Source organism: Serinus canaria, chromosome 7 (genome assembly GCF_022539315.1).
Source record: "Serinus canaria isolate serCan28SL12 chromosome 7, serCan2020, whole genome shotgun sequence".
In the NCBI taxonomy this organism is placed as follows: Eukaryota; Metazoa; Chordata; class Aves; order Passeriformes; family Fringillidae; genus Serinus; species Serinus canaria.
Genome location: NC_066321.1, coordinates 19,146,135 through 19,174,087, shown reverse-complemented (window position 1 = coordinate 19,174,087; position 27,953 = coordinate 19,146,135). Strand labels below are relative to the sequence as shown.

Here is a 27,953-nt window from a genome sequence, read left to right as displayed (position 1 = left end):
CACTTCCTTCCGACAGAGGTATCAATATTGTTTAATAGTCATGTCACAATTAGGTCAAATACCAGTTCTGTCAAAATTTTATATATATATATATATTCATTCATACACAGAATACCATAATTGATTGGCATCAACACCACACATAAAAGAACTCATTTGCACATGCAGGACCAACTGAATTACTTTCCTAATTTTTTCAGTTCGTAAGAATTGAGAAGCAAAGCTACATTAAATGTCAGGGGTTTAGATAAGCTGCTTTTGCTTACATCAAGTACTGCAGCACATGAAGCACTTAAAAACTGCTCTGTCATTTGTTAAGAGCCTCAGAAACTTCTTCATTATGAAAATGGAACTGAAATTACAAAATGTGTTTAGAAATGTGTTTTATGGAAATTGTCCATTCTGTTAATCCCTAACGGATAAATGCAAGCTTGATAAATCTGACTACAAAAACTTGTGCCACAGAAGCACTTAATAAAAAGAAAGCAAGTACAACAGCAAATAAGACCAAAGTAATACAAAATGATTCAAATGTATTCCACATTTTACAACAGTTATATGCTGAATCAATTTTTAAAAGGGTGGTGAAAATAAACTATACAGTGCAAAATGAACATGTTCTAAAATGAAAAATGCAAATCTCAGCTTTCCCTATGGAAATGACCTCTCCTCCAGCCCAAGGTAATTGGGCTGCACCTCTCCCTGTGCCAAAACCATGGCTGCCTATCACCTGACAGCTAAGAAACTCTGCCTCTCTATTCTGCATCCTCCTCCTGGAGAGCTGTTATGCATGAGTCACTTCTTTGGGAATGGATACAGAGAAATGGGAAATTCTGTTGTACTCTCAAATAAGCAGTATTTTGCTTATGGTGGTTCCTTATATTTATGCTCCTCTTCTCTCAACCAGAGACACTTAAAAGTTTTTGGTTGATGCTAACTCCAACTAATTATAAAGGTAGAAATTCAGTAAATAAAGCAAAAGTTCTGAGCCTCACACCTTCAGGAACTGTTTTGACACAGAAGAGTTGAGACACAGGGATATAGGTACACTTAAACTAAGGCTTCATCACCTAAGGCTTATATTTTCTTCACAATTTGCAGTATAAGAAGCAAAGCACACAAATCCCAGATGGCAAAGAGGTCAAACTAATACACAGCTTCTGATATTCACTGCAAGAAAGCAGAATTCTACTATTTATTCTGGCTGCACCTTAGGATATAATCACACTTTCACATTTGCTCTTCATTGTGTCACAGCAGATTTTACAGCAGGTCAGTTTCTCATTATACACTCACTCACAGTACTAACACTGGGCATCTCCCGTTCTCTTTTACCACGGTGCCCCCAGCAGTCCCCTGTCACTCGTTCCCAAACTCATTCAATTGAAGCTTGTTAAAACATGGATGTGTTGCTTGACTTTGTTCATGCAGCCTGCCCAAGTTACATCAGTACAACCAAAGAAGATGGTGAGCTCTAGTGCAGGGGAAGGAAGAAACAGCCGAGAGCAAATACTCCAAAGCTGGCACTACTGTAAAAACCTATGTAATGCAAGGTATGTCCTGAGAGACAGGTGTTTCAGGCAGGATTTCTGTTGTATGGAATAGAGCAGGTAGGTCCTGCTGCAGCACATGTGTGTACAGACCACCTTAACTAAACCCCGCTATCCCACCCTGCTACACTCTCTGTCTCAGAGTATCTTCACAAAAACTGTGGGCTTTCTCCCCATTTCACAACAATTTCTGTGATGGAGAAGTGACTTAAGAGGTTCCTACGCACAGCTGCTCAGTCCTATCCCTGAGTTGAAGTTTGTTGCCCAGTATGTACCACAAACAGTCTCTGGAGTGATCTAGCTTAGAATGAAACATCAGCGAAACACTCTAGAAAAAATAACCCAGCATTTCAGTTTATCATGCAGTTCCTCCCTCCAAGGGCTTCTACTGCAAAGATCCTTAATGTTTTATCAATCCATTCTTTGCTGATATATTCTGTCTGGCAAAATAGACACAAAAACTTCAGCATTTGTAGAGATTTACATTTTAAAAAACATGTATATCCTTTCATTTCATGTTTGTTGCTTCTGAAAATGTGCCTGTTTGGACTAGTCCATTAAATTCACATCTGGGTTTAGTAATTATTGCCTCCAGCTGCTCCTTGCCTGCCCCCTGCCAGAAGCTATTATTCCCCCTTTGCACCACAGTAATTGTTTATTTGATCACTATTGAAACCAGATCTGCCCCAGAAGAACAATTTGCTTAAGTACAGCCTGTGGGACCAAGCATATATTGAATTTTGCAACATAAACTGCACAGGAGAAATAATCTACTAAACCATTCACACTTCACCAGACTTAGCTGCTTCTTTTTTCCCCTTATCTTCCAAACAGCCTATCAAAAAGGGTCTAAATAATGTGAGCTATCTTCTTGCTCAAGATTTCCTTATTTCTACTTGACCTTGCTGTGGCCACCTGAGTTTCTCTCTGTCTTTCCTTTCAGTTGCTATTTCCAGCTACAAGGAGATGTAAATACAATTATAGAAGACACTGGACAGATAGAGTGGTTCTGGGAAGAACAGTGAATCAATTCTATGAGACTCTTTACAAGTTACTTTGATCAGTTCTCCCAGACACAGGAAATCTAAGGCATTATTTTTGAAGAATGACAGCTGAGTTGTAGAAAACTAAGATTAAATTGTAGGTTCTACATCTGGGTAGTTCTATTTGTAAATATTTATGTATATTTAAAGAAAATAACTATAATAAATGAAAATGAGAATACAATATAATGGGAAATTGTTTTCCACAGATTTTTGCATGTGTGTGGGATTTTTTTCTTTTCATTTTGAAAATTATCCTTTTAAATAAATTAAGATTGAACTAGCTTCTCTGGAAAACTGCCTTCAACTCAAATAATAATTTAAAGTGAAAATTAAATAGAAAAAGATGCCATATTGGTTTGAAGATATTTTGCTTCTGTGACTTCCCTAAAGTTAAATTGTTTGGAATCACAGTAGTACAGTCAAAAAATACAAAACTTTTTCTCTCACTGACATTTTTTCCTGTAAGTCTTCACTTGAAGTCTCATGTGCAGGTCAGGCTGATGCTTTAGATGACTTGGTTAACTTCAAAGCAGCAGAATGCCATTCACATCTAAAATCTGCAATGATTATTTTCCACCACCCTCTTAAGCTTTTTCAGTTTTCAGCAGTGTGTCACCTTCTAATTGCCCTGAGTACTCTTTCCTGTACCTGGAAAAATCTGCTATTCTGTATCTCAAAAGGCTGTGTGACTCTAAGAAGTGCGCAATCAGATCACACACACCAATGCTAAGAATGCCATCTTCAAGTCAAAATACCACATCAAATTTCTCCAGTATAATTACAGATACTCATTTTATGCTCCAATTTATACATGAAAAATGTCCTCAAATTGCCTCCTTTGTAGTCTTCTGGTGCCTGCAGACTAAGGAAGGAAAAACATTCCAAGGAGTGAGCAAAAATATTCCAGCTCAAAAGCATCTGTGCATCTCATCAGTAAATTATTATATGGCAAAATGGATGCTATTTCAGTTGTAGCTTCCTACAAACCATTTAGGACTTTGTGCCAAACCAGTATCATCAAGTCCATCATGAAATATTGAAAACCAGTGCAAAGGACACAAGAACTGCTCACATGCATTCCCAGCATGCAAACCCTTCTGCAAAGCAAAGCATAAAAGATCTACAGTACCATTAATTTCTAAGTGATTGAAAATATTGCCTAATGAAATCTAACATACTGCACTTTAGCCTTGACATGACCAATGCATGGGGAATCCCATCAGCTCTGTAGGCCCCTCTATTAACAGCTGCTTCCAAAGCCAGCAAGCTTCTCAAATGCCCAAATGACAAGTCCATGATCTGTCCCACAGCCATTCTGGCCACATGATCTTAATTCTGCTGCATAAAACTCAGCCAACCATACACCAAATTTATTACCATCATCCCACTGCTCAATCTGGGTCAGGGCTCAATCAGAATCACATGAGAAAAGACCCTCAAAGCAGTTTGAATGCATGCTGAACAGGTTTTCAGGTTATAAAATGCTTGATGCTTTCTTCTGCTAATAGTTTATAAATTAATCTCTTAAAACATTTTAATTACTCCAATAACCTAATGTTCATTGCAAAAAAAAAAAAAAAATCCTGGGTCCAAGAGAACAATAAAGTCTTAAACTAGAAACAAGAACAATTGTTTTAATAGTCTTCCCCAGTTTGCAGTTAGGATTGTGGCATCACAATTCTAGATCAGTTTTTGAAATTGCATGATGCTTTCCACCTCAGGCTCCTACAAGCACTGACAAACACACAGCTGGAGAGACACTAAAAGGACAGTCTTTTGACATAATTGCAAGCTACAAAATGTAGAGCTTAGTATGAAGAAGATGCTTAAGGTGCTAAGAGAAAAAAAGTGTACTGTTTTCCTCTTATGAGGAAAAATCATAATCTGGTTTTAGCCAAGAAACCTTTCTGCTTGTCATCAAGGTAAAATCTGAAAAGTGACAGGTTTTAAGTCAAGTAAGGAGATGAGTCCTTGCAGAACAAAGTACATGGTTTAATTTATTATATTGTTAATCCTTGTACAGCTCTGTATGTAAGGCTCATGTTTTAAAAGCAAATGCAGGGCAGTAACTTGCTTAAAAATAATAAACTTGATGAAATTTTTTAGCCTAAAATATAATTATTTCTCACATATATTAGACCTATTTACAGCTATTAATCATTACTCAACTTTCAGTAAGCTACCAGCTTATCTCAATGTAAATTTTGTTAAGCATCCATATCAAGAACAGCAGTGCCCTATCCACTTACCCAATACTATTTAATTTGCATGTGCTTAAGCCTGCAAGAGGTGCATTTAAACTTTAGCTCAAAACTGGTATTTGTCAGATTTTTATGTAAAAGAAATTGGCAAACATATTTTTACAAATTCATACATACAATTTTTAGATGTTAAGTCCACCAGCATACCTCACAGAGAATTTAAATTAAGACAAAGTTACCCAAAGTCCCTCTGTAAGGACTCTGTAAGGTGTAAGTTTCTTTCACCAGGCAAAACTGAGAGTGGGTAAAAGAAAATACTTGCTCTGAGTTTTTCTCCTGCGAGGGCTGGGTTAGTTTCCTCCAGGGGTTGTAGGCGGAGTCTATGCTGTAGAGGCGCATGTGCATGGCCAGCACATGAAACAGCTGATCTGGAAGGGGAAGAAGACACATTGCTGAGTATTACCAACAGTCATAGGGACTATTTCACATTAAATTGCCATCATGTATTTTACAGGATTCTGAGAAGCCTGTCACGTCATTCCATATAAGCTGGTACCTAAGAAGCATATTTTTATTAAGGATTGATTTATTTTTTCTGAAAGGATTTGAAGGGAAGTAAGATTTCAATAGAAGGCAGCGAACCCATGCAGATATACAATAAAATGTTTCAGAGAAGGCTGTTTAGAAAGCTTTGACCAGATCTCAGTTGTTTTGGTGCTCCATGTGCTTAATTACAGGCCTTTTTAAAAAATCCTGTTTCATATGCTGCTATGTTGCCTAGGTTCCATGCTCACTTCACTTGCCTCTCCAGTTTATGCTAGAAGTGGTGATTTCTTAAACAATTATTCTTAACAGAGACTGATATACTTTTAATTTATTTACTTTTAGCTTTCATTCCTCTCTCTCACTGTTAAGTTCTGTGCACCACATATTTCAAATTTAATCTAAAATTGCTACAAGTCCTGGCCTACAGCAGGATCACTTTGGTTCTTCATCTTTCAAAGGTTTATTATTCCTTCTGCCTTCATACGGTTATTTTGTACGTACCTTCTGGACAAAAAAATCCCCAAACCAACAAAAGTCTGACTAAATATCAATGACACTAAAGTAGTAACAGCCTTTATAATGTCAGAGATTTGTCTGTACAACCTGCAGGCAGAGTTTGCTGATACTCATAATTTCAAAACCTTCTGTACTTCCACTGCATCAGAAATATAATTTGCAAAACACTTGTAGAATTTTTCAAACAGAGGATGCATAATTACTCATGGTGATTTACTGCAGTATTTTATATTAAAATGCACATTTTATATTTATCTATGAATCATATGATCACACAAAGACAACATGTAACCCTTTCTTCCATTAAGCCACCCGAGAAGGCAAGTACCATTTAGGTAAAGAGCATCTTCAGGAATTACACACAACAAAAAGCACAGAATGGTTTGAGTTGGAAGGGACCTTAAAAGGTCATCTAGTCCAAGCATCCTAAAATGAGCAGGGATATCTTCAACTACATCAGGGACTATTAAAGATTCAGAGTTCACTTTTTCAAGGAATCTTTTTTTACCTTCATAGGTTTACACTGAAATAATTAACATATAATTTCCCACAATTTTGCTTACTTTTTTCTTCCTGTCACACTATATCTTGTTGTTTGGAGTCGTGCTTTTCTCCTGTTCAATTTTCTAGGACCCTGCTTTCTTTCTCCCTTTGATGTTAACTTTTTCCCTTAGTATCCTGACATCCTCTCCATCCCTTATTCTTCCAATTGATCCCTTTGCATCTTTCTCTCTAAATCTCCCTACCCCTCTATAAAACCCACTTGCTCAACCTACACACTCACAGGTCCTCTTTTTCAAGTAGAAATAGCAGCTATTAATTTATTTTCCATAAATAGACAATTACTCAGAGGTAGGCAAGGGCCAAAAGAGTCGCATGATGAAATCAGCTGACTGCCAGAGCCTGAGGGCTGTAATTAGCTCCTGGGGTTTGTAAAATAATTGGAGCTGTAGATGGCATTGGAATTGATAGCTGCCACCTGCTTTCTGAATAAAAACAGTCAATGAGGACGAAATAAGTCATCTTTTCTCCTGGCAAGAGATTCTTAGCAAAACACTGCTTTGCTGATAAAGTTGAAAATATAAAGTCTGAAAATATACTTATATTCCATTGAAATAATGAAAAAACCCTCAAGCACCATATTATTTGGAATGAAACCCATGAAAATATCCCAGCCTTCCCTCCTGTTCACTAAAATGAAGGTTTTTTCTCCCTCAAATGCTCCTTGCTTTTAACAGAAACGAGGAACTATTAAAAAAAAAAAAAAAAAAAACAACAAACTGGTTCAGGGTAATTAATTCATCCCCTGTTCCTTTAACAGCTACTCTCCAGAGCTTTTACTGTTATGAAATGAAGCAGGCAAGCATCTAGCCCTGGAGAATTTATTTGCAATCTCCAAACGTGTAACATTTGTGGCATGGAGGCTCATTGCGGGGTGCCGGGCTGCGCCCAGGCAGGAGAACGCAGCTCCGGCCCGGGTACCGCCAAGCTTCGTCGCTGCTTTGCACCGCCGTCACTCCAATTGCTTCACTTACCACTTCCTGGGACTACAAACTACTGGAGAAAGCCAAGGAAAACACCAGAGCACTGGGAAGCAAGAACTGGCCCACTTAAGAAGAAATTAAACAACTCTTAAATAATTTTTTGATGTCCGGTTGTAAATAACATCCTTTCCCATTAATGCAGTTGATGGTGCAATGCCAGACTGCTATTTGTGGGAAGCATAAGGATAAGGAGCTCATTTACAGAGAAACTGAAGCCAGAGAACAAGAGGATAAAATATTTAATCTTTACCCAAAACCCTAATCCTATCCTTCTAATAAAAAGGAAAAAGGGGAAAAAAACCCACAAAAAACCCCAAAAAAGACTAGACAGACAGAAAGAAAAATACTATTTCAAAGTTAAAAAAGGAAGATTATAAATTCATTAATATGTAACTTTAAAATGTTGCAGAACTGTTCATCAACTAGTGCAAGATAACCAGAGTACGAATAGCAAAGAAAAACATCTACATAAGTTAAAGAGAGGTCACAGAATCAGAGAATGCTTAGGGTTGGAATGGACCTTAAAGATCATCTACTTCCAAACCCCCCAGACCCCTGCCATATTCCACTAGACCAGGTTGCTCAAGGCCTTATATAACAGAGAAGAAGAAATCATAATTATTCAGCCTTAATGCTGTGCTGTGACCCTGTTTGATAAATGCAGAACAATGAAGACAAACAGTTCTATTACACTTTATAAAACAGAGAAATAAGACTTGTACAGTTCTTCTATATAAGAATTTTCCCTAAACTCATGAGAATTTGCAAGACCATAGACTCTAAAACTGTAATGTAGTCCTTCAAATAGGACTTGATTTTTAAGTAAAAAATAATAGAATACTATTTGCATTTTTTGGTTGCACACACATACAAAACTTTAAGGCTTAAAATGGCAATTTTGCAGGCAAATTTTCTTCACCATTCTTCTCACACACCCTTGGTCAGCGATAATAAGAGCTACATTAATCATTCTTAATTTTACTTCCCAAGAGTATCTGCCCTCATGGTGCAATCTACTTAAACAGCTCTTGACCTATTTGTTCCCACCACCTTCCCTGCTGTTTGCTGCTGTAACAGCTCACCTGGGACAATATATTCCATTTTCCACAATATCTAATCACCAAACTTCAGAGTTGTTACAAGACTACTACAGAGTGGTATGCTTAATCACAAAAGAAACCCCTCAGTATTTCACACACAGAAAAAGCCAAACCAGGTTATGCTTTAGATTACTTCTGCTGAACCTGACATGAAAGATGTTTAGAAACAAAAGCTGTTTCAATACTGTGCAAGGAAGACTTAAACAAAACAATACTCAAGTTCTAGGTGGGGTATGGATTTTAGACACCATTCTTTCCTCACTGCAGAAGACAATGAAGAAGTTGAAGGTACATTTTAAACAAAACTTCAAAAACAGGATTGCTCTTATAAAAGTAAATGACTAGGGAAGGATGATAAAATATACTTCAGAATATGAATCGACAGAACTGCAATTTTTCACAACTTAAACACAAGGATTTGGAAGGGGCAATCAAGGCAACACACAATTATATAATGGTTTAATGACAACAAACCCTGCTGTATATGTAAAGCTAACTCTGCCCCCACTAGTCATATTTAGCCTAAAGTCCAAACCTAAATATAATAATATTAAATGGAAATACTGTACAGGTCTGTTCTAGGAGAATCCCATTTCTTTACATTAAAAAACAAGTCTATTTGAATGCAAGATTACATATGACTTGTTACATAACAATTTTTCAAAGAGTCAATACAAAACATGAACACCATGTGGACATTTTAACAATGAATAGATGACATTTACCTCTCTGTGCTGCTTAACACAACAACACGTTCATAAACATGGTGCCTTTACCTGGAAGGCCTTGAATGTTTCTGGAGTGCAAGATTAATATTAAAAACAATATGACTTAGGTGTAAATAAGAAAATTTACCATTCTATCCAAAACTGTGGAAAAAATCAAGTGCATGCTTTATCAGAAATATGACTACAATCCTTTTAGCAACTGCTAAAGGAAAAAAGCATTAGTACAACACACTCAAAATTACGCAACAGTTTAAGAAAGGAGCAGAAAAATCTTATTGTAAAAAAAGTGCAATGTATTATAAGTAGAAAAAGAAAATAAAATCAAGATATGTTACCAGGTTTAAAAAAATAATCAATATACTTTTTAATCAATATTCTTGCAATTTCAGATTAAACCCCTGTGTGCAAGTATATTAAAACAGTCAAATCACATCATGGGGAAAGAGATTTCTTCTCCCTAAGTATATACATAATTCTGAGTGCAAAGGGGATAACAAGTAATGTCCCTTCCAACCTAAGCCTCTGAGATTCTATGAAAACAAAGCTTTTCTTACTGGGTTATTTTACTTCTCCTACAGACAACTAATGCATAGCTTTAAAAGCATCAGTTGATGTGATCTTAAAGCTTCTCTAGAAAAAGACAATTTCTTTGCTTCTCACATGTGAGAAGGATCTCTTCACTTTTGGTAAGTCTGGTAAGTTTAGTTTGTTCCAGTGATGTATTTTGATGAAAGGAAAACCTGTCCATTTTCAGAGACATACAGATTTCAAAGGGAAAATTCTAAAAAGGCTGGAAAAATAGATAAGACATATGAATTTAACAAGACTTTAAGTTGTCATGCCTAGCTGAAGTATCCATCCAGCAGAAGACAATTCTCCAGTGAAAATACATCCTCCATGTATCATTTCCAATTTTGTAATTCTCCAAAAAGAAATTTCTCCAGTGATTAAAGCATTTTCCATGTATTTCAAGGCTTGAGAAATCTGTATTAAAATTCCTGACAACTCTTTTTACAGATTGTCAGCAAAAGGAATGCTTTCTTGAAAAGTCAGGTCCTAAGAATGTAAGAGTGTTCTTTATGCAAGAGGATGTTGAAGGGATGGTGTGGTAAGACAATGAAAAAAATGAAATCACGTATTATACAAACCACCTAGTGTCAGCTACCAGGCCTTAGCTTGGTGGCATTTTTTTCCTTTCTTTTTTCTTCAAGTAACACCAAAGAACAAAAAAACCCCAACTTTGAGGTAGTTTCTCCCTTTGTATCAACAGATGTAGTGTAAATAGCATCAGTGAAGCTGCAGAGATGTACACAAAGGAAGCTGCCCACCAATCCAGTGGTTCAAGCCCTCTCTGCAAAATCATAATCTTCCAGCACTTAGTGACATCACTTGGTGAGGCATCATCAGAAGATCTATTCCCTTTTAGAGGCATTTATCTAGCTAGCTAGCTTTTAAATACGTATGTGTAACAAAAATTTGATGTGATGTCAAACATTTCACAGTGTTTTAAGATGTAATGAATATCTTTTATTTCACTTTTATCTTAAAATATAAATCACACCTAAAAACTGAGATGTCCTGATTTTGAAAAACTCAGTGAGATAAAAATGATCTTGCAAATTACTAGCCACTTCCCTGCATATATTCTTCTAAACTCTAAAATGTCAAGAAATTTTATTACCAGTAAAGCCACATGAAAGCCAAGATACACTCTTATTGTAATATCTTATACACTTATCTTATACACTCTTATTATAATATCTTATACACTCTTATGCATAATATCATTGTAAATTTTTGTACTTTCCAATATTTTTCTATTTTAAGCTGAAATCTTCACCCTAACCTGCTCATCCATGTTCTTCCAAATACACTCCAGTGAAATGGGTAACACATTAGTAAGAAGCTAAAATTCAGGGAGAAAGTTTCCATCTTACTAGATGAGCATACAAGTAAAAATACATTGCAATCTAAGTATAAATTACCTGCAGAACCCTGGCTGACTAAATTTGCACACAGTGATCTAGAGATGTCCTTTTAACACATGCACTTTTCAGGTACTTTGGTCAGCTGAGAAAGGGAGGTAGTGATGGTGGGGAAAGAGCATGTGCAGTACAGGTTAAAACTACTTTTTTAATAAACAGCATACAAATGAAATTAGTTGGGCAGTAACAGAGGACTTTTGTCCTAGAGGGATAGTGACAACCTGGTGAGATTTCTTGGGTGGCTTGTCACCTCAAAGGATGAGGAAAGCATCCCCTAGAAATTGTGTACCAAAAGACAGAGATGGGCCTAAGCTTTCTTTTTCCCTACGAAATCTGCTGCTCTTGCTACATAAGCTTCACTTAAATAAGCATTAGTAGTAGGAGCAGTATTCTGGCAGGGTTTCCATTTTTTCATGACAGAAGAAAAAGTCCACTTGTAACTGTTTATATTCCAGTAAAAGATTAAAATATTTTAAGAAAAAAACCACTTCTGGCAGCAAGAAATTGCTTTGTTTGACAATTACTCAAGGTTTTAAAACATCAAAATTTGAAAATTTCTATGAAAGAAAATGTGAAAAACTTTGTGGAAGAACTAGGCAAATTAAAGACATGGGATGTTGTAGCTGCATGCTTATTTCTAAGTATGACAGCAAGTCATGAGCTATATTAGCATTCAGAAAACAAACGTCTTTCCTACTGCTAGCACAACCAGGGTGAAACAAAGCTTTCCTGCTTCACCCTTAAAATACTTCTAGTATTTTATTCTATGCAAGCTTACTAAAAAATAATACATGCATAGTATGACAATTGAATTCTAAATCACTGCACTCACAGGTCCTGAACAGCTCTAATGAAGAATGTGTGCAAATTAGTTTTCAGATTTCTCTAACAGAAACAAAAAAAACAAAGACTCCTTATGGCAGAAAAGAATGGTTTTAAAAGGAAAAAGTTGATGTAACTTAGAAAATACCAGAAAGAACCAGACATGTTTATTCAATATATTAATAATTTATACTGCATTTAATAACATGGAACTTACTTAAACATGATCTTTTCCCAGCTGTGCTTGCACCTCCTGAACACAAATTTCCTCCTCGGTGGACCAGCTCAAGTTCCAAGTTTGTTCTGTAAGAAAAACATAACAGTATTGAATGGAACAACATTATTCAAGCTTCTGCAAACACAAATGAATCATGACAAACTCCCAGCATACACTAAATAATACTGTGAACTAATCTTCAGTGTGAAATACTGCCAAAATACAGCTCAGAACAAAACAAAATTTATTAAGATACTGTCATATATGATTTTAAGTACTATATTAACACAGTACTATACTAAATTGTGAGAGAAGAATTAAAAATTGTTAATTCTGTGTCTTTCTTCTGTATGCACACAGCAAAATAAGGGAATTTATGTGCAAATCTGGAAAGACAGTATACAGACTGGCTAACTTTCAGTCAATCATATACATCTAAAAAGTGTTCTCTCCATTGGCAGAGCTTTTGTTTCACTTCAGACAATCAGAGAGTACAATGGATGTGGCATCAACTAAATAAGAATACAGTCTAAATTATAATTAAAGCACTGCCCTTTATAGATAAGTTAGTTAATAAAAGCCTTGGAGGTTAATTCTGAATGAAATGCTATTCACTGCAGCTCATTAGTATGAACCAGTAGTTGTGACACTGAATCTCTGCATGCCACACTGAGGCTTTCTTTCTCAGTATTACTGTAATCTGATACTTAGGCACCAATTGTTTAGGCCAATTTGATAATTTTGTTTAATTTTGGAATTGGACGTTTCACTGCTGCATTATCTTTTACTCTCAAGATTTGGAGCAAACTATTTACGTTATATTCTCTGAGAGCCTGTTTTAGTAAGTCAACATACATTTTAAAAATTAGAATAAAGAAATGTAATCTATTATTCTGAAGTGTTGTTTTGCTAATTCAATCCAAACTGCAAATCTCATTCTAAACATATTTTGTCCTTTAATGAAAAATGAAACAATTTTAGGTTTGATATAATGTGACTGAATCCATATTAAAATCTATTCTAGAATTTTAGGCACATAACATATCCAAGCTAAGAACACCCCTCCCCCACCATTTAAGAAGACACTAGAGGATTTTTATTCAAAACAAATTATTTTCAAGAATTTCAGCTTCATCAACTTGAAAGAAAAATACATTTTGATATGCAATGTTTGTTAAGATATTTTCCTATGTTTTTAAAACAGCAACATTTCTGAATATTCCTATCCCTAAGTTTGCAGCTTATGCCATCCATTTCTGAAGGAATGCTTTAATCCTCTCCACTCAGAAAAGGCAATTTAACATTGATAATGTGCCTGCTCAGAGCTCCATCTGGTTGCTGCTGATAAGGGCATCTGTGTGACAGGGGAATTTTCCACTCTTCAGGCGATTTGCAGTGCTCACTGAACTTCTGAAAATCCACCAGCAAGGAAGCAGGGACAGGGATTTCATATTAGTGGACAAAATAGCAGCTGTAGATCAGCATGTGCTAGTTCATCATGGGAATAGGAAGGAAATCAGTATGTTTTATTTCTATGAACATTCTGATAACTAATTTGTAGAACAAAATCAATGACAGTCTTCCATTAAGATGAAGACAATTAAGATTTAAATCAAAAAGACTACCTGAATGTTTTAGAATCATTTTCTAGAGCTACAATTTTCAATTTCCCTTTCAGCAAGGCATATGTGCCATTTCACAAAAAAGAAAAAAAACTCAGGGACAATTCTGAAAAATACCTCTTGCTGTTACATATGAGGAGTTATATTGTACTTTTTACTATAGGGAATGTAAGGAAAGTTATTTCTGTAATCACATACTCTGTTCACATATACGATAACAACTCTCACCTCCCACACTTCTTCATTGTCCCCAGCTCCTCAAAGGCAGCACCTTATAGCTCAGCTTTCTTGGAAATGTAAGTATTAACCTTTTCCTTCAATATGTCTCTTTGAAAACATAGCTGTAACTTGGCATAAAAATGCAGAGTAGAGAAAGCATCTTCTGTGAAATGAACTTATCTTTCAGAAAATATCCTACATCAGGTACAGACCTCAATCATTTTTGAAGGAGACCAGTGTATCTTCTCCCTAATTTGAGCTGCCTTCTGCCTGAGGATCTGTGTACCCTCTGCCCTTTACTGAAAAAAAGTAATGAAGAAAAACTGGGGGCATCTGATAGAAGCATGGAACACAGAGTGGTCTCTGAAAGAATCCTTTGCTATCTCAGAATCCTCAACATAAAGGAAAGAGAATGAGAAAGAAAATCTATATGAGTGTCTTCTTTTCCTATCTAGAAATCTCAGTGTCATTCATTGAAGCAAAACATTTTGTAGGACACTGCCTTTATCCTCCTCACTCACAGAAAAAACCCAGAGAAAATGGATTTTGCTCAGATGTCCAGACTCTCAATTAAAAGCAGACCTACTTCATCTCTTTTTGGGGGCTTTGGTTAAAGGAACATTTTGGGGGTGGGAAGGGTGATTTCATATTTCTGGGAATTCATACCAGGACAGGGCAGAGGGAAGTAAAAATGCAATGTCCTTCCAGAAAGGGAATATATTTGGATGGACTTGCTCTTCCTTTTGGGACAGAAGAAGCATACTGAGCACTATCATTTTTCTCACTTCAATTCACAAACACAACACATTCAGGGAAAAACCCCAGATACTGAGACACAGACACATGGCTCTTACATTAGTCTACACATAGCTGACAGAAAAGCCAAAAGGTTTGTTTGCACAGCCAACAAAAGCATGACACCTACTGCTGTGCAATACATAAACAGTCCTCCAAGATATCACCACAAATGACAGTCTTCAATGCTTTGAATGTGGAACTATTAAAATTAAAGCTAGACATAAGTGATTTGGGAATGACACCAACACTCATCTCATAAATGTCAGCAAAGACAAGGAGGAATGTGTGAAAAGGGTACAAATTTAACAAGGTATGACTCTTGGAAAAGCAGGAGGCAGCCAAGGAGCTGCTGTTCCAGCTGTGCATGCAAATCAGGATGCCAAGACCCAGAATGCCTCTTTTGCTAGGAAAACAGACAGCAGCTAGCCCTCCCACAAGGTGCTAAAGAGTTCTTTTGTAATTTTTTTTTCTCTGCTACTGGTGACATATACCTGGGGAAGCAAAAATGAAGAAAAGCAAGTTCCTTTTTTCCTGAAGGAGAAAGAATAACCTGCAGCAACTGGCTACATACTGTTTCACATTCCCATTCCAGCATGCAGTAATCCACTGCAAAGCTGGCATTTAGCTGTAAACCAGCATCTTTTAGGACAGGAGATAATGTCATTTTCTGATTGAAAATGGAACGTGACTTATAAGAAGATTAAGTGTGTTTAATTTACATGGAAATATATGGAGTTAATCAAAATATCATTGTATTCAAACGCTCATCTAAGCAATTTTCCTGGTATTTAACCAGGAAAAACTGTGAAACAGCTGTAGATGGTCTGACCAAAACCAATTAAATGCTTCAGAACACCTGGAACTAAAAATGCTCAAATGTTACTGGTTGGGAAGGAACACAAGGGTATCATTACCTCAAGAAAAACTCTGGATGGAAATAGGGAAGAAACAGGTTGAATGACAGGAATAATTTACAGAAAGTAAAAATACTTCAGCATGTAATTTTAATTGTGGATAGTCCATTGTTTGATTACTTAAAATTAAACCCATGATAAAATCATACAAAGCAATCTCTTCCAGTTTGGGAGATGATGTACAGATTTATTTCCATAAATACCAACTGTAAAGTTATATTAAATGTCTATTTAAAAGTTGAATTTTTTTAACCCTGTAGTTCTTATGCAGTTATCAAGCAGTAGAAGCATGTAAATCTGGATTGCTGCACTGAAAAGAAAGACAAGTTAACCACCTTGAAGCTGATCTGCCAGGTTCCCTCCTAAGTGCTCTTATGAGTTATAGTACCAATACAGAAGGCAGGATCCAACACCTGAAATTCCTCAAACATGGATAAATATAAAATTGGTGACACAAGTCTAATTCTAACAGGAAGAGGTCACAAGAAGTACAAGTGACATATCCTAATCATAGTGGTCAACCACAAGCTCTCTCTCCAGCAGTGCAAGCAGCAAAGAAATGCTGCTCTGTTTTGAGGTGTTTTTAATTCTTTGAATGAAAACAAATCACGAGCTCTGTGTGTAAATATGAAAGTAATACATAGCTACATTTAAAATATGTTTAGCTAGCATTTAAAAAGTTATATAACATTGCACCCAGAAATGTATTTTAACACCATTTTTGTATCTTAAATGGCATGTCAAGTTATGGTTGTAAGTAATCATACTTTGATATGTGAAACATTAGTTTTGAGTCCTTTGTATTTTTGGAAGGGTATTTAATTGTACTGATCAAACACATAATTGCTAAAATCCCAACACTACTTATCCTCGTTTAGCACACACCACTTAAAAATAGAGAATAATCCTTTAACTTGATATGAACAGAATTTCATAGCTCTTCTGTATCAGTTAAGATACTCTGAAAGAATACAGGTAGTATTTCTTTTAACAGAATAATACAATAATCTGAGTTAGAGGAAAATTCTAGAGATTAGATGGTCTGGCCTCCTGTGAAAAGCAGAACCTTAGAGAGTCCTGCTGAGTGGAACTTCAATCCTGCTGAGCCAAGCCTTGAATATTTCCACTGCTTATGTACTAAAGACACTCAGCAATGAGAGTTTATGAAACTGCAATGAAAAAATGCTACTCAATTGCATCACTTCTATGCTTGCAGTTTCTCTGCAGTCAGCACCTTCCCTGCAGGCCTCAGTAAGTCAGAGTTTAGAAAATTATTTGCTCAGTGAGTATATCAAGTTCTTATGGGAAAACCTGGTATTACAGTAACTCTGAATAGATTAACCATTCAGACTACCTTAACATGAATGGTATAGGAGGGAGGCCGATTTTCTTGGAGAGCATATGTGACACTGACAGCTCTAAAACTACAATCAAACATCACCAAAGAAATGCTGCTGGTTTTGACAGTTTTTTAGAAGTCTAAAGACTATATGAAGAGAAATTCCTGGTTACTGATGTAATAAAAAAAAGCTCCTTCTGTGATCTTCTTTTAAGTAAATAAAACTAATGAGTGGCAGAGAGATAAAAAACACCTTGTGATTTAAAAACTAGCAATATGGAAGTGAAACAGAAAAAAATCTCATTCTGTAGAAGATAGATAAAGTAGATTTGACAATTTGAAAAATGAAAGCCAAACAAGAAATGCAACATAAAATTTTGATGTATGGAAAGCAAAACCTTGAATTAAGAAGAAAACTAAATAAGTATATGACAATGTTCTCTGGGTTTTGTGCCACTGCTAGACATAGTACAAATGAATGGAGAGACACGTTTTCATCTTGCATAATGTCTGTATATGAAACTCAGAAAATGTAACCTTGATGTACTGAGTACGCAAAAAGTCCTTTTTGGAGAGGATGAAATATTCTTAAATGTCTTTTTTTTAAAGAAGAAAGCTATCTAGTGACTAATACCACTAATGAGAAATACAAAAGAAAAAATATAAAAAGAAAACATACCCACCTGGCTACAGAATACATAAACAGGAAATCATTGTCAGGTGATCCAGGAGTCTTACTATAATCTGTATACTTCTTCTGTGTGGTACTTTTTATATCTTTCATTACAGATTCCATTTCTTTACTGAGGTTGGTTTCAGACTATGAACAAAGACACAAAAGAAGATTAGTTAATTTTACCTGAAGAAATGCAGTAGTTGATTATAAAGTGTAGCACTTTCATATCTGTAAAACACATTTGCAGGTTATGAAAAAATGTGCATTAAAAGTCAGTATTCTGTGTCTCAGAAGTGTCAGGATAGTTTGGAAAGTTTTTCTCATTTGTTCTGAATATGAAAATATAACTGGTTGTTCCATGTCCTAAGTTTAAGAATCTCAGTGCTTGTGCTATTTTAAAGTATATTTGCACTGTACAGGTACACAAAACCACAAAGCATCTCCATCGAGACTTTAAGGTAACAAAACTTAATATAATTTATTCTGTCATTCAGAGGACCTCATGAAGCTTTGTAACATATGAGCATCTGCAAATTGCTCTCTCTGTAAAATGAATAATCCATACCTTACAAAAATAAAAGTTCTTAAGAGACATTGTTTAAATAGCTTCCAGTTACTGAGACTATTGCTGTTTTTTCATTTGATGAAAATTACAAATATATTTTATATTACATGACTTTGTTCTATGTGAATCACTATGGAGAAAACTGAAAATGTACTCAATAAAAAAATGATATTAATCACATTTTGTCACAGCTTTCAACTGTTTATTTTTAGTAGGTAATACAGCAAATGCTCTAAGTTTCTTGATAAGAAAACAAGAGTATGTTGCCTTCAATATCAGAAGAAAATGAACTTTCTGAGGTTGCCAGGATTCTAAGAGATCACAAATGCAATATAATGTAAAAACTGAAAGGTAGAGGCAAATTAACAAGGATCTTTCTGCCTTACACTGATGCTTACTGGGAAAGTTCCCAGCTGTTCTTGAAGGTCTTCCACCTCTTGCACAAGATCTTGCATACACTTGTTACTGTGACTTTGCCAAACGCTTCTTTCCATGTTGTTTCCAGGATAACAAGGAAGAACGCTGTTGGCAAACTGCCTACACAGGGGACAGGTAAATTCTCCTTTATCCACTGAAAAACCCTGGAGGACTTGGTCATTCTAAAAGGAAATAAAAAAGATGGAGCTGAAATTTGTGAATGATTACTGTTTTTTTAGCTTGATACTTCAGGTGTATACTGAAAAAAAACTAAGTCTATGACCTAAAACTGTAAAGAAAGAATAATTAGAACAGTTACACATTTGACTGACAAAGGTCTTAGCTATTTGAGACTGTCTTACAATCCTCCAACTCAATTTTCCTGATTTTTAAGCATTCCCCCTTGTCAACAATATCCCCATAATAATGTAGAAAGACTTCAATGGAATACTTCCAAGATTTCATGTGTGCTACCTCTTTCTGACAATTCCCATGAAGTTTGAGACTCCAAGTACAGGCTGAAAAAAGCCTAATCAAGTAGCCATTGGCAGGTAGCATGAAAAAAACCCTGATTATTTAGTGTATCACATGAAGGATGAAAGAATGGGCACAGAAGTACACATTTGGAAAGTGAGGACATATCCTCAGTACTCCTGTAAATTGGCAAGAAACCTTGTTTCAACTTCGTGAGTTGCCTCTGTGGTTTCCCATGTTGACATCTAACTGTATGTAAAAATAAATGTTTTATCCAGATGAACACAGGTCTGTATAAATTATTTCAGTCCTAAAATGGTAGTAAATAGTCAAAATTATATGCACTTATATATGTACTAGTAAAACATGCTAGGATCAGAAGTTCACTTAAATAATCTAGAATCTTCAAGAACACAATTACACGGACTTACAGTTTGTTTCAAGTTTAATAGAGAATCCACCAAAAAAATGACTTTATTATTTATATGGTGAAAAAAATCCCTTTTCCAAAATTCTGTAAAGTGAAAGTCTGCCATGAAAGTCCAGATTTTGCTGCTGTATTCTTTACGTGATTTTCATGTTATTTTATATTTATCTTGATGATACAATTACTGATGCAAGCAAATTTAAATTAATATGGAAAAGAATTCATCATGGGATCCAAGTTGGCACACCTTCTAGTTTCTTTAGAGGTAAAGTTTCACACAGTAGGAGCAAAGCTGATACTAAAAATACAAGGAATTGCTCACAGTTTTTCTCAAGATGAAAAGAAAACAACAAAAATTACAAAAAAAATCCAAAACCAGAAAAACAAACTAACAAAAACCACAAACACCCTCCTCCATCAACCATCCCCCTCCCCCAAACAAACAAAACCCCACCAAAAGACCCACCAAACCCAAAACCTGAAGAAATATCCTGTAAAATAATGTTGAACAAAAGTGCTGGTTTATATGAAACAAGAAGTCATCACTTAGTCTTTATCTTTGTGCTGGTTAATTCTGCATGAGATTTCTTCTGATACATCAGAATTACAGAAAATGAAGTACTTTTGTTAATAATGTCAAGATGCAATAAGAGATTAAGTTATTAAGTTCTCAAAACATAATGAAACTGTTCTGTACAGGCATACAAAACATTGGATTGATCTGATTTGAACAGCATAAATCCAGTTGATTTCAGTAAAAGCAGTTCAGATCCAAATGAACAACTCTGACCCTCAGTTTCACTTACCCGTAAGGATTCCATGTAGGATTTGTGACAATCTATGTGCAAAGTGTGACCACAAGTTTGTACATAAACACCTCCTTCCCAGCCTATTGACACTGCTTGTAGGCAGGAACTCTAAATCGAAGCAACAACAGAGAGAAAAAACAACTGTAATATATAAAGCTATAAAAGTATTTACTAAAATGTCAAGATTTACAAGATGGACAGATTTCTATTTGCATGCTACCTAATTAAAGATATTCTGAGGAAATAAAGAAAGAAAGAATTTATCAGAAGTGTTTATTTATGCTGACTGACATGGCAGCTATTATGCTATTCTTTCCATAGTTAAACTTCTGCAGTTCTTGTCACTTAAGATAACTTTTTTAAGGAATCTCTTGCATTACTGCATGAAGGTGGGTCTAACTCCAGCAGCTGTTCCAATAGCAGAAGTGATCCCATTTGCAAGGGCAATATAGTGTTCCAACACATTTCATTCAGTTTTGTAGATAACAAAATAACAACACCATAGTTATATAATTAAACCACAATCTCTTATTAAAATTCATTGTAAACACTTAGGGGTTTTAATGAGTTCTTGAACAGCATTATCTATAACTCATCATAATTGGAAAAGAGAACAAATACTTGTTTAGAGGACTTGGTTGGATAGTAGGTTTGTTTTAAAAACATTGGCCTTATTGGAAGACTGTATTTACAGCCCAGAAGTCCAAAAAAATCACCCCACAGATTTTTTTTTTTTCAGAAAATAATGAACTGAAGAAACAATCACCTCTGGCAAATTCCTAAAAAATTCTTGAAAATACTCTTGCAGAATATCAAACTACAGTCAGTCTAAGTATTAAATTTCCATTTCTCAAAAATTTCATACACAGACTAATAAGTACATTCTGATTATACATTTATAGAACAGAGAAAGATTTATGGCTACCAGAATTGGAAAATAATTTTTACTGTGAAGTGGCCCTAAAACAGTCTTAATGGATGATGAGTACCATGAACAACTCAGACACTTGCATTTTCTAAGGGTGTCCTAGTATGTTTGTTTGTTTGTTTTTTTTTTTCCAGCATATGAGCAGGAAATCAAAACAAAAATACAAATTTTAGCTAGGGACATGCTCCTGTTTACCATGCTTCAACCTGTCATTCATTATGTGCTGTATGCCTCTCCGGCCATAAAATAAGAAAGACTTTCTCCTGCTGGTTGCTGCATGATTTAGTAGACTGCAGTATTAACAAGGTATATGATATACCTGGCTAGGCCCCACAGGATCAATATGTCATTCAGAAAAAGCATTATTTACTGCATATATCTAATGAGGCTACAGAGTAGCAGTTGCAAAAAGAAAAGAAAAAAAAAAAAAAAACAAACCAAAAAACACAAGCAAAAAACCAAAGAACAAAACAAGCTCAAAGTCTTACCCAGAAAGACTTTATTTTATCACTCTTGAGCTCAGAAATAAAGGAGAGTCCAAAGCAAGCCATAGGCTTAGGATGGAGCACACCTATATCAAGCTATTGGTTACAGAGTACTGTGTGATTCTGGAAACAGTCCTATTAATTCAGTATATGAAATTTTATCTTCTAATCTTTAGTCATACCTCTCCATATTAAAAATAATCACTCTGAATAATTTTTCCTTTAATGGGCAAGAACTCTCTTCCTTGACAGCAAGCATCAAATTCCAGCTAAGAAAGTGCAAGATGGAAAGAAGTGATCTGGTTTGCCTAATCTCTATGCACCATGTAGCTTTTCAATGGTACTTTTGTGGATTTTTTTTCTTCTAGCAGAATAAGCTAGATCATGTTTCATAATTTAAAATTTTTACATCTAAGTGAAATTATTCACTTGCCTCCCAAAATCTATTAAAGGAAGGACACTTGTTGGGGAGGACACAGTTGATAAGCAGTAGGAGCTCCTATTGCTTAGCTCAGATGAACCAGACACTCAAGACACTAGCAGATGTTTCCATTTTTATGTCCAAAGCAATTTCAGGATTCATTCTTTCAAGCAGAGACTTTTTTTTAGCATAGTAGTGACCTGAAAACAAAAATAGCTAATTCAACTGATGTTTGAATCAGGACTGGAATTTTTGAAAGTAGGATGCATTTGCTCATTGCATTACAGTGCATGTTAGATGCCCTGTTGGTAGTGTTACTGCACAGGAAGGGAAATACACGCTTTAGTAAGATCGAGCTTTTGGTAACAATTTGCTTGGAACTCCTTCCACTTGTAGTATGCAAACATATAAAAATAAAGCTCCACCTGAGCACTACTTCAATGCTTTTTATCACTTCAGCAGGAAAAAATACTGATTAACTATCTGATACATTAAACCAGTATCATCAATGTCAAAAGAAGAAAAGCATGTCCACAAATTCTTTCTCAGCTAAAGAATAGTTTGTTAAAAAAAACTTTTTGCTTAGGTTTTTTAGAATTTCATTTTCTAGCAAGGAAATGCATGATATTTTCCTTAGAATAAGATGCTTTCTGAAAAAAATGACCAATTTTTAGGACTGCATCAAAACAATTATGAATTTTACCCTACTTTAATCTACATAAGTGAGCTTGGCTGCAGTTGGCAAATTTTAATTATCTGTGGATGGCATTATGAAAAATCTATCAACTGTGTTAGAATAAAAATTGCCAGTTTCTCCACTTTAAAGACAATCTTTAAGCTTCTGAAGGCTTATTATTTAGTTAGATACACTGAAGAGCTGGCATCTCACTTAGGACTAGTCTATAGAAGCTAATTTGGGATCACAGGTTCCATATTACTCTCCCTGAGAATGATTTCTCAGAACAGTTGTGTATTATCTTACACAGCTCTTTTAGGCACTAGCAAGGGAAGTCACAGGCAGCCCTTCCACAAAGGTCTACAACTGACTATGTTCTGCTAAGCAACAAGAATTGGTTCTCAAAATTAAATGAGAAAAGCTGTAACTTGGCTTTGTGAAGTAGTGTAAAACTGGAACAGCTAACAGAACTGCAAAGCAGACATCTACTATCAATTAATGTAAAACTGAACTCCAGATGTTGTGCAGAGTCGAGGATGCAGTGAAGAGGTCGCATTCTACTGCTTTCTCCTTCCCATCCACTCATACTCCCCTTCTCTGTAGTGGCTCAGAAACCCGTTACAGATTAAAACAACTCTTTCCACTTACTCTGCACTTCCAAAACACTTTTACCTGATTAAGAGCAATTCCTTGACTGGGATTTCAGAATGGCTACAAGAGAACTGGTGTTTACTTAGACAGTGAGCCCAAATTTCAATTGTTTGGTCACACTGGATTGTGAAATACCTTCTTCTAGAGAGTATCTGTGTGAATGTTTAATGATTGTGTAGCCTGTAGATATACTAGATGCCTACTGCCAAAAACACAATAGGAGAAAGCCAGAAACTGTTTAAAAATGAGGAGCCTATCAAATGTAAACACTTCAGAATGACTGCAACATGAAAAAACACTTGCTAAATGTAGAAATGAAACTAGAAGAACTCTAAGTTGCAATTTCATTTCTTTTTTTGCATACAAATAGTTCTTAAGTGCTAGTCTAGTTCCCCTGAAGTCCTTACATCTTTGAAGTAGCGCTGCAGCGTTGTCAGCCGGACGTCGTGCAGCGCCGCGCAGGTGTCCCAGGGATAGATCTGCTCCTCCTCACTCGTGGGCAGTCTCCTGGGCTCGCTGCTATTGCGGCACTGCCCCAACACTGCCAGAAGAGAAGCAGCAACACTCAGTGCCATGGGAAACAACAGGCTAAACAACTAAGAAAACAATCAGGCAATTTTGGTTGTAACTATAATGTGCTTTGTTGATGTTAAAAAGAATCTAAAGAGTGAAAGTTGTTTACATATATATATATATATATGCATACAAACACCTATATTCATTAGCATTCGTATCTACATGCAGACACACTGATGGCTGTTTAATTTTCTTTTCCTTCCAAGACTGATTTTCCTGCAGGCCTGTAATGTATTTCTGCATTTGCAAAAGCTAATAGAAAGTAGGAGGGAATTTAACAATTTGCTCTTTCCCCAAACTTTTTAAAAGTTCCTTTTGTGACTCATAGAGGATCATCCACAAAAAAAATTAGGAAACCCAGTGCTTCCAGACTTCATGAGACACAAGAGGATTTATGCACACATGCTAAAAGCTGCAGAAACACAGTTTTTCTACAAGCCACACATTCATACCTGAGGATGCCTGTAATAGTACAACTAGCCCTGTAGGTCTGTCTTCAGTAGAAGGGCCACTTTGCCCACAAATAACACAGTCATATATTGCCTCAGAAACATGCTGTTCCGATGTAGCCACCTCCATGGCAATGTCAGCATCTGGTGATTCTAAAAACAAATAAGAAAATTTATATTAAACAGAAGTAAAGAAATCCAGTTGAGGATTTGCATCTGAGGATGTCCAATCCATCTGCATTGAGGCAGCGATGAAAAGACTACAAAATAATTTCTCTAGTTTATCTACAACTAAAACATTGTCGGTTGCTTGAAACGAACGTTTCTGCTTCCAAGAAAGACACCTACAAAATGAAGCACGTGTTTTTTCAATAGGCAAAATTACTCCCTGTGGAATTAAATGTTTCATTCGAGTTTTGTATTAAACTTGATCTCTTAAAAACTTCTATAAAACAGAGGTCTAACTTGTATCTCATTAGATATACTGAAGACTTTGAACATAGAGAGATGAAGGACAACAATATGACTCTCTAGTAAAACCAAATTAGCTGACTGAAATAACCATTTGAAGGAAAAATGGCTATCTGTTTTCTTCATGGTCCACATTGCTCCTTCCTAGGTGCACAGAAATGTTCAAGGCCAAGGCCCAGCTCTGAAGTATCAAAGCCATTGCACTTCACATAGCATCAATCACATGACAGTTAGTGGTGCTGATTTCAGAGCAAGCCATTTTATGTTATGTCACAAAGTGAAGAATTCTTGATTGATTTGAAAGAAAAGCACCTTAGGACTAAATAATCCACTCCTGCTGTACACACAGTCAGTCTCCTGACCTAGAATACATGGGTTCTTTGCATCTCTCCTAGAACAAAATTTTTATAAAGGAAAACATTTCCTCCCTAACTTCAACCATAGCCCTTATCCCTCTGATTAAGTAGGCTGAAGTACTGAATAGAGAATCCAAAAACCTTTAGTACAGCAACAGTCCTCATGCAGAATTGTTTTTAGGGGAACTCCTGTCTTCTGAAAGTCTACTACAAGTTTGGCACAGGAGGCTGCTGCCATAAGGAGAGGTGTGTTGGGTGCCAGGCAGAATATTTCTTTGCTATAAAAAGCTCTAAGCAATGCTCTTGCTCACAGGGCTGAATCCAAATTACACTGATTTAGTAAGTACTGATTTCCTAGTCAGTTATTGAGGGCCATATGAAAATGAGCCCTGATCTTCATTGACATGCAGTTGTTAATATTGTACACATGTCTATCACCATCTAGTGGCAGCCAGATGTACTATGAAATAAAAAGCACAATGCATCAACTGCAAATATCCAGACATCCAGGAAGCTTAGAAGCAAATGGTAGCAGAGAAGGGAGCATAAAATAGCATAAAAAAAGCTAATTTTTTTATATTGAATATCACCTCATAATTGTGTAATGCACAATCATGTACACCTATGTATCAAATGCAAGAAGTGACAAGGACTAGAGTTCCAGCTTTCTTTTCCCTCCTTTTCTAAAATATCATCAGTGAACAGAAAATATGCAACCACTCAACATTTTTCAGAAGTGTAGAAAGAGAATACAATGTATCAATCTGATTTAGAGCAATTCAATGGAAGTCATCAAAATCTGTCAATATTTAATTTACAAAATACCCTTAATTCATCACAAATTGCCTATTTTTTTACTTGAAGGAAAAAACCCCCAGAACTTTGTATTGAAAATGTGTTTAAAATCAGTTCAATATATGCAATTTATACTTTTATTGCCTATGGGGAACAGGCACATAAAAATCAGGCTAGTTTAATTTTAGAACTCAATGATTAAGTCCATACTTCCTTCACAACTAGCTAGATGTGGATGAAGCTAGGCTATTCTGGCAAACAAACTTTCAAGGAAAGTAAGCTACTAGCACCAAGGAAGACTTTGTAATAAAATAATTTGCACCTGAGCTAGTAAAAGAAAACAAAGGGATATCAGGAAGAAATTAAAATTAAACTAGAAAAACTGTAACCAAACAAAACCCCTCACTTCTTTTGAATGGACCCTGATATACCTCAATTACTCACTTAAGCTAGCTCCAAAGATTTAACCTAATTGATTTCACAGACTTGTCCTAACAATGGAAGTGAGTAAAGAAGGAGACAATGAAAAATTCAAGGTAAGACACATGGTACTGCTATCAGTTCACCAAGTTTCTGTCATGAGATTTGTCTTTTGTTGTAGTATACCTCATCCACTTTCAGTGGGTTCTAGAACTTTTCTTTGTCCTTGGGAATTAATTCACAAGTCTGAATAAATATGAACCATAAAACACTCAAGGAGGGTAGACAAATTTAAACTGTGATAGAAATCCAGGGAAGAGCCAAACCCTGTAGCTCCCAAGAGTTTTCTAAAAGTTAATTATTCAGCTCTTTGTTTACTTTTGTACCAATAGAAGTAGAGACACAAAGCTACAAAAACTTAGCATTTCCTACCTCCTAACAAATTACTGCTCAATCTGCTAAAAACTAGCACATTGATGTACTGCAGAACACATTGCTACCTGAATCTAATTTCATTTCTACTCTCCAGAGCTAAGGATGTATCCTGTTATTTCCTCCACCCAGCAAACCCCCCAAACCAAAAGGGCTTTGTAAACACACTACATATAGTTCACAATCTCCACTGACTGTAGTCAACATTTGTCCTGCTGCACACATTGTGTCAAAGAGGCCCCTTGGTATCAAAGCAACCATTAGTATGCTAATATTCTTTGCCCTGACCCAGCATTTACATTCTCAAGAGATCAGTACCTAATTTATTTTTCTATCTGGGTTCAGAAGATTGAGTGTTAGGAAATATATGTCACCTTGCATTAAGACTCTGCACTTCTTTTTAAGTCTAACTAAGGAATGTTTCATGAAGGACAAAATGGCATCCTGCTAAGACACACCTTGTAAGGAAGACAGAAAAGATCATCTGCATACTTATCAGGATACATTAAAAAAGTTTAAAAATCACACTGGCCACTTCAGACATGTGAAAACTACTGAAGAAATCAATCTTACATTTATAATTAACAACTTAACCTATTTACAATTTTTCAGTATAAGTAGTTCAGCAGCTTGCCTGGAACAGATCAAATGTTGTTTTTATAAAATTCAGGCAGATAGATCTTCACAAATATAACTGTAATTTGTTAAAGGCTACTATTAACCTAGAACTGAGTGGTTTAGTTTTGTTCTTATCAAGTCCCTTCTGAAGGTTATGAAG

The 27,953-nt window shown here is 35.8% G+C and overlaps 1 protein-coding gene across 5 annotated transcripts in view; it reads right to left on the bottom strand.

Moving 5' to 3' along the window:
• UBR3 (ubiquitin protein ligase E3 component n-recognin 3) overlaps window positions 1-27,953 on the bottom strand; it is a 95,815-nt gene that overhangs the window by 16,941 nt on the left and 50,921 nt on the right. For 3 of the 5 annotated variants that reach the window (XR_007777971.1, XM_050976874.1, XM_050976876.1), the window contains 7 exons: window positions 24,705-24,854; window positions 24,084-24,217; window positions 20,513-20,623; window positions 18,775-18,987; window positions 17,831-17,967; window positions 12,256-12,341; window positions 5,120-5,225 (listed from right to left, as the gene is read on the bottom strand). Coding sequence is in view for 4 of the 5 variants with exons in the window: in XM_050976874.1 (XP_050832831.1) it covers window positions 5,120-5,225; window positions 12,256-12,341; window positions 17,831-17,967; window positions 18,775-18,987; window positions 20,513-20,623; window positions 24,084-24,217; window positions 24,705-24,854 (937 nt within the window). In the remaining variant the exon portion in view is untranslated. The remainder of the gene's footprint in view (window positions 1-5,119; window positions 5,226-12,255; window positions 12,342-17,830; window positions 17,968-18,774; window positions 18,988-20,512; window positions 20,624-24,083; window positions 24,218-24,704; window positions 24,855-27,953) is intronic. The other 2 variants (XM_050976875.1, XM_050976877.1) reach the window with 1 other exon arrangement.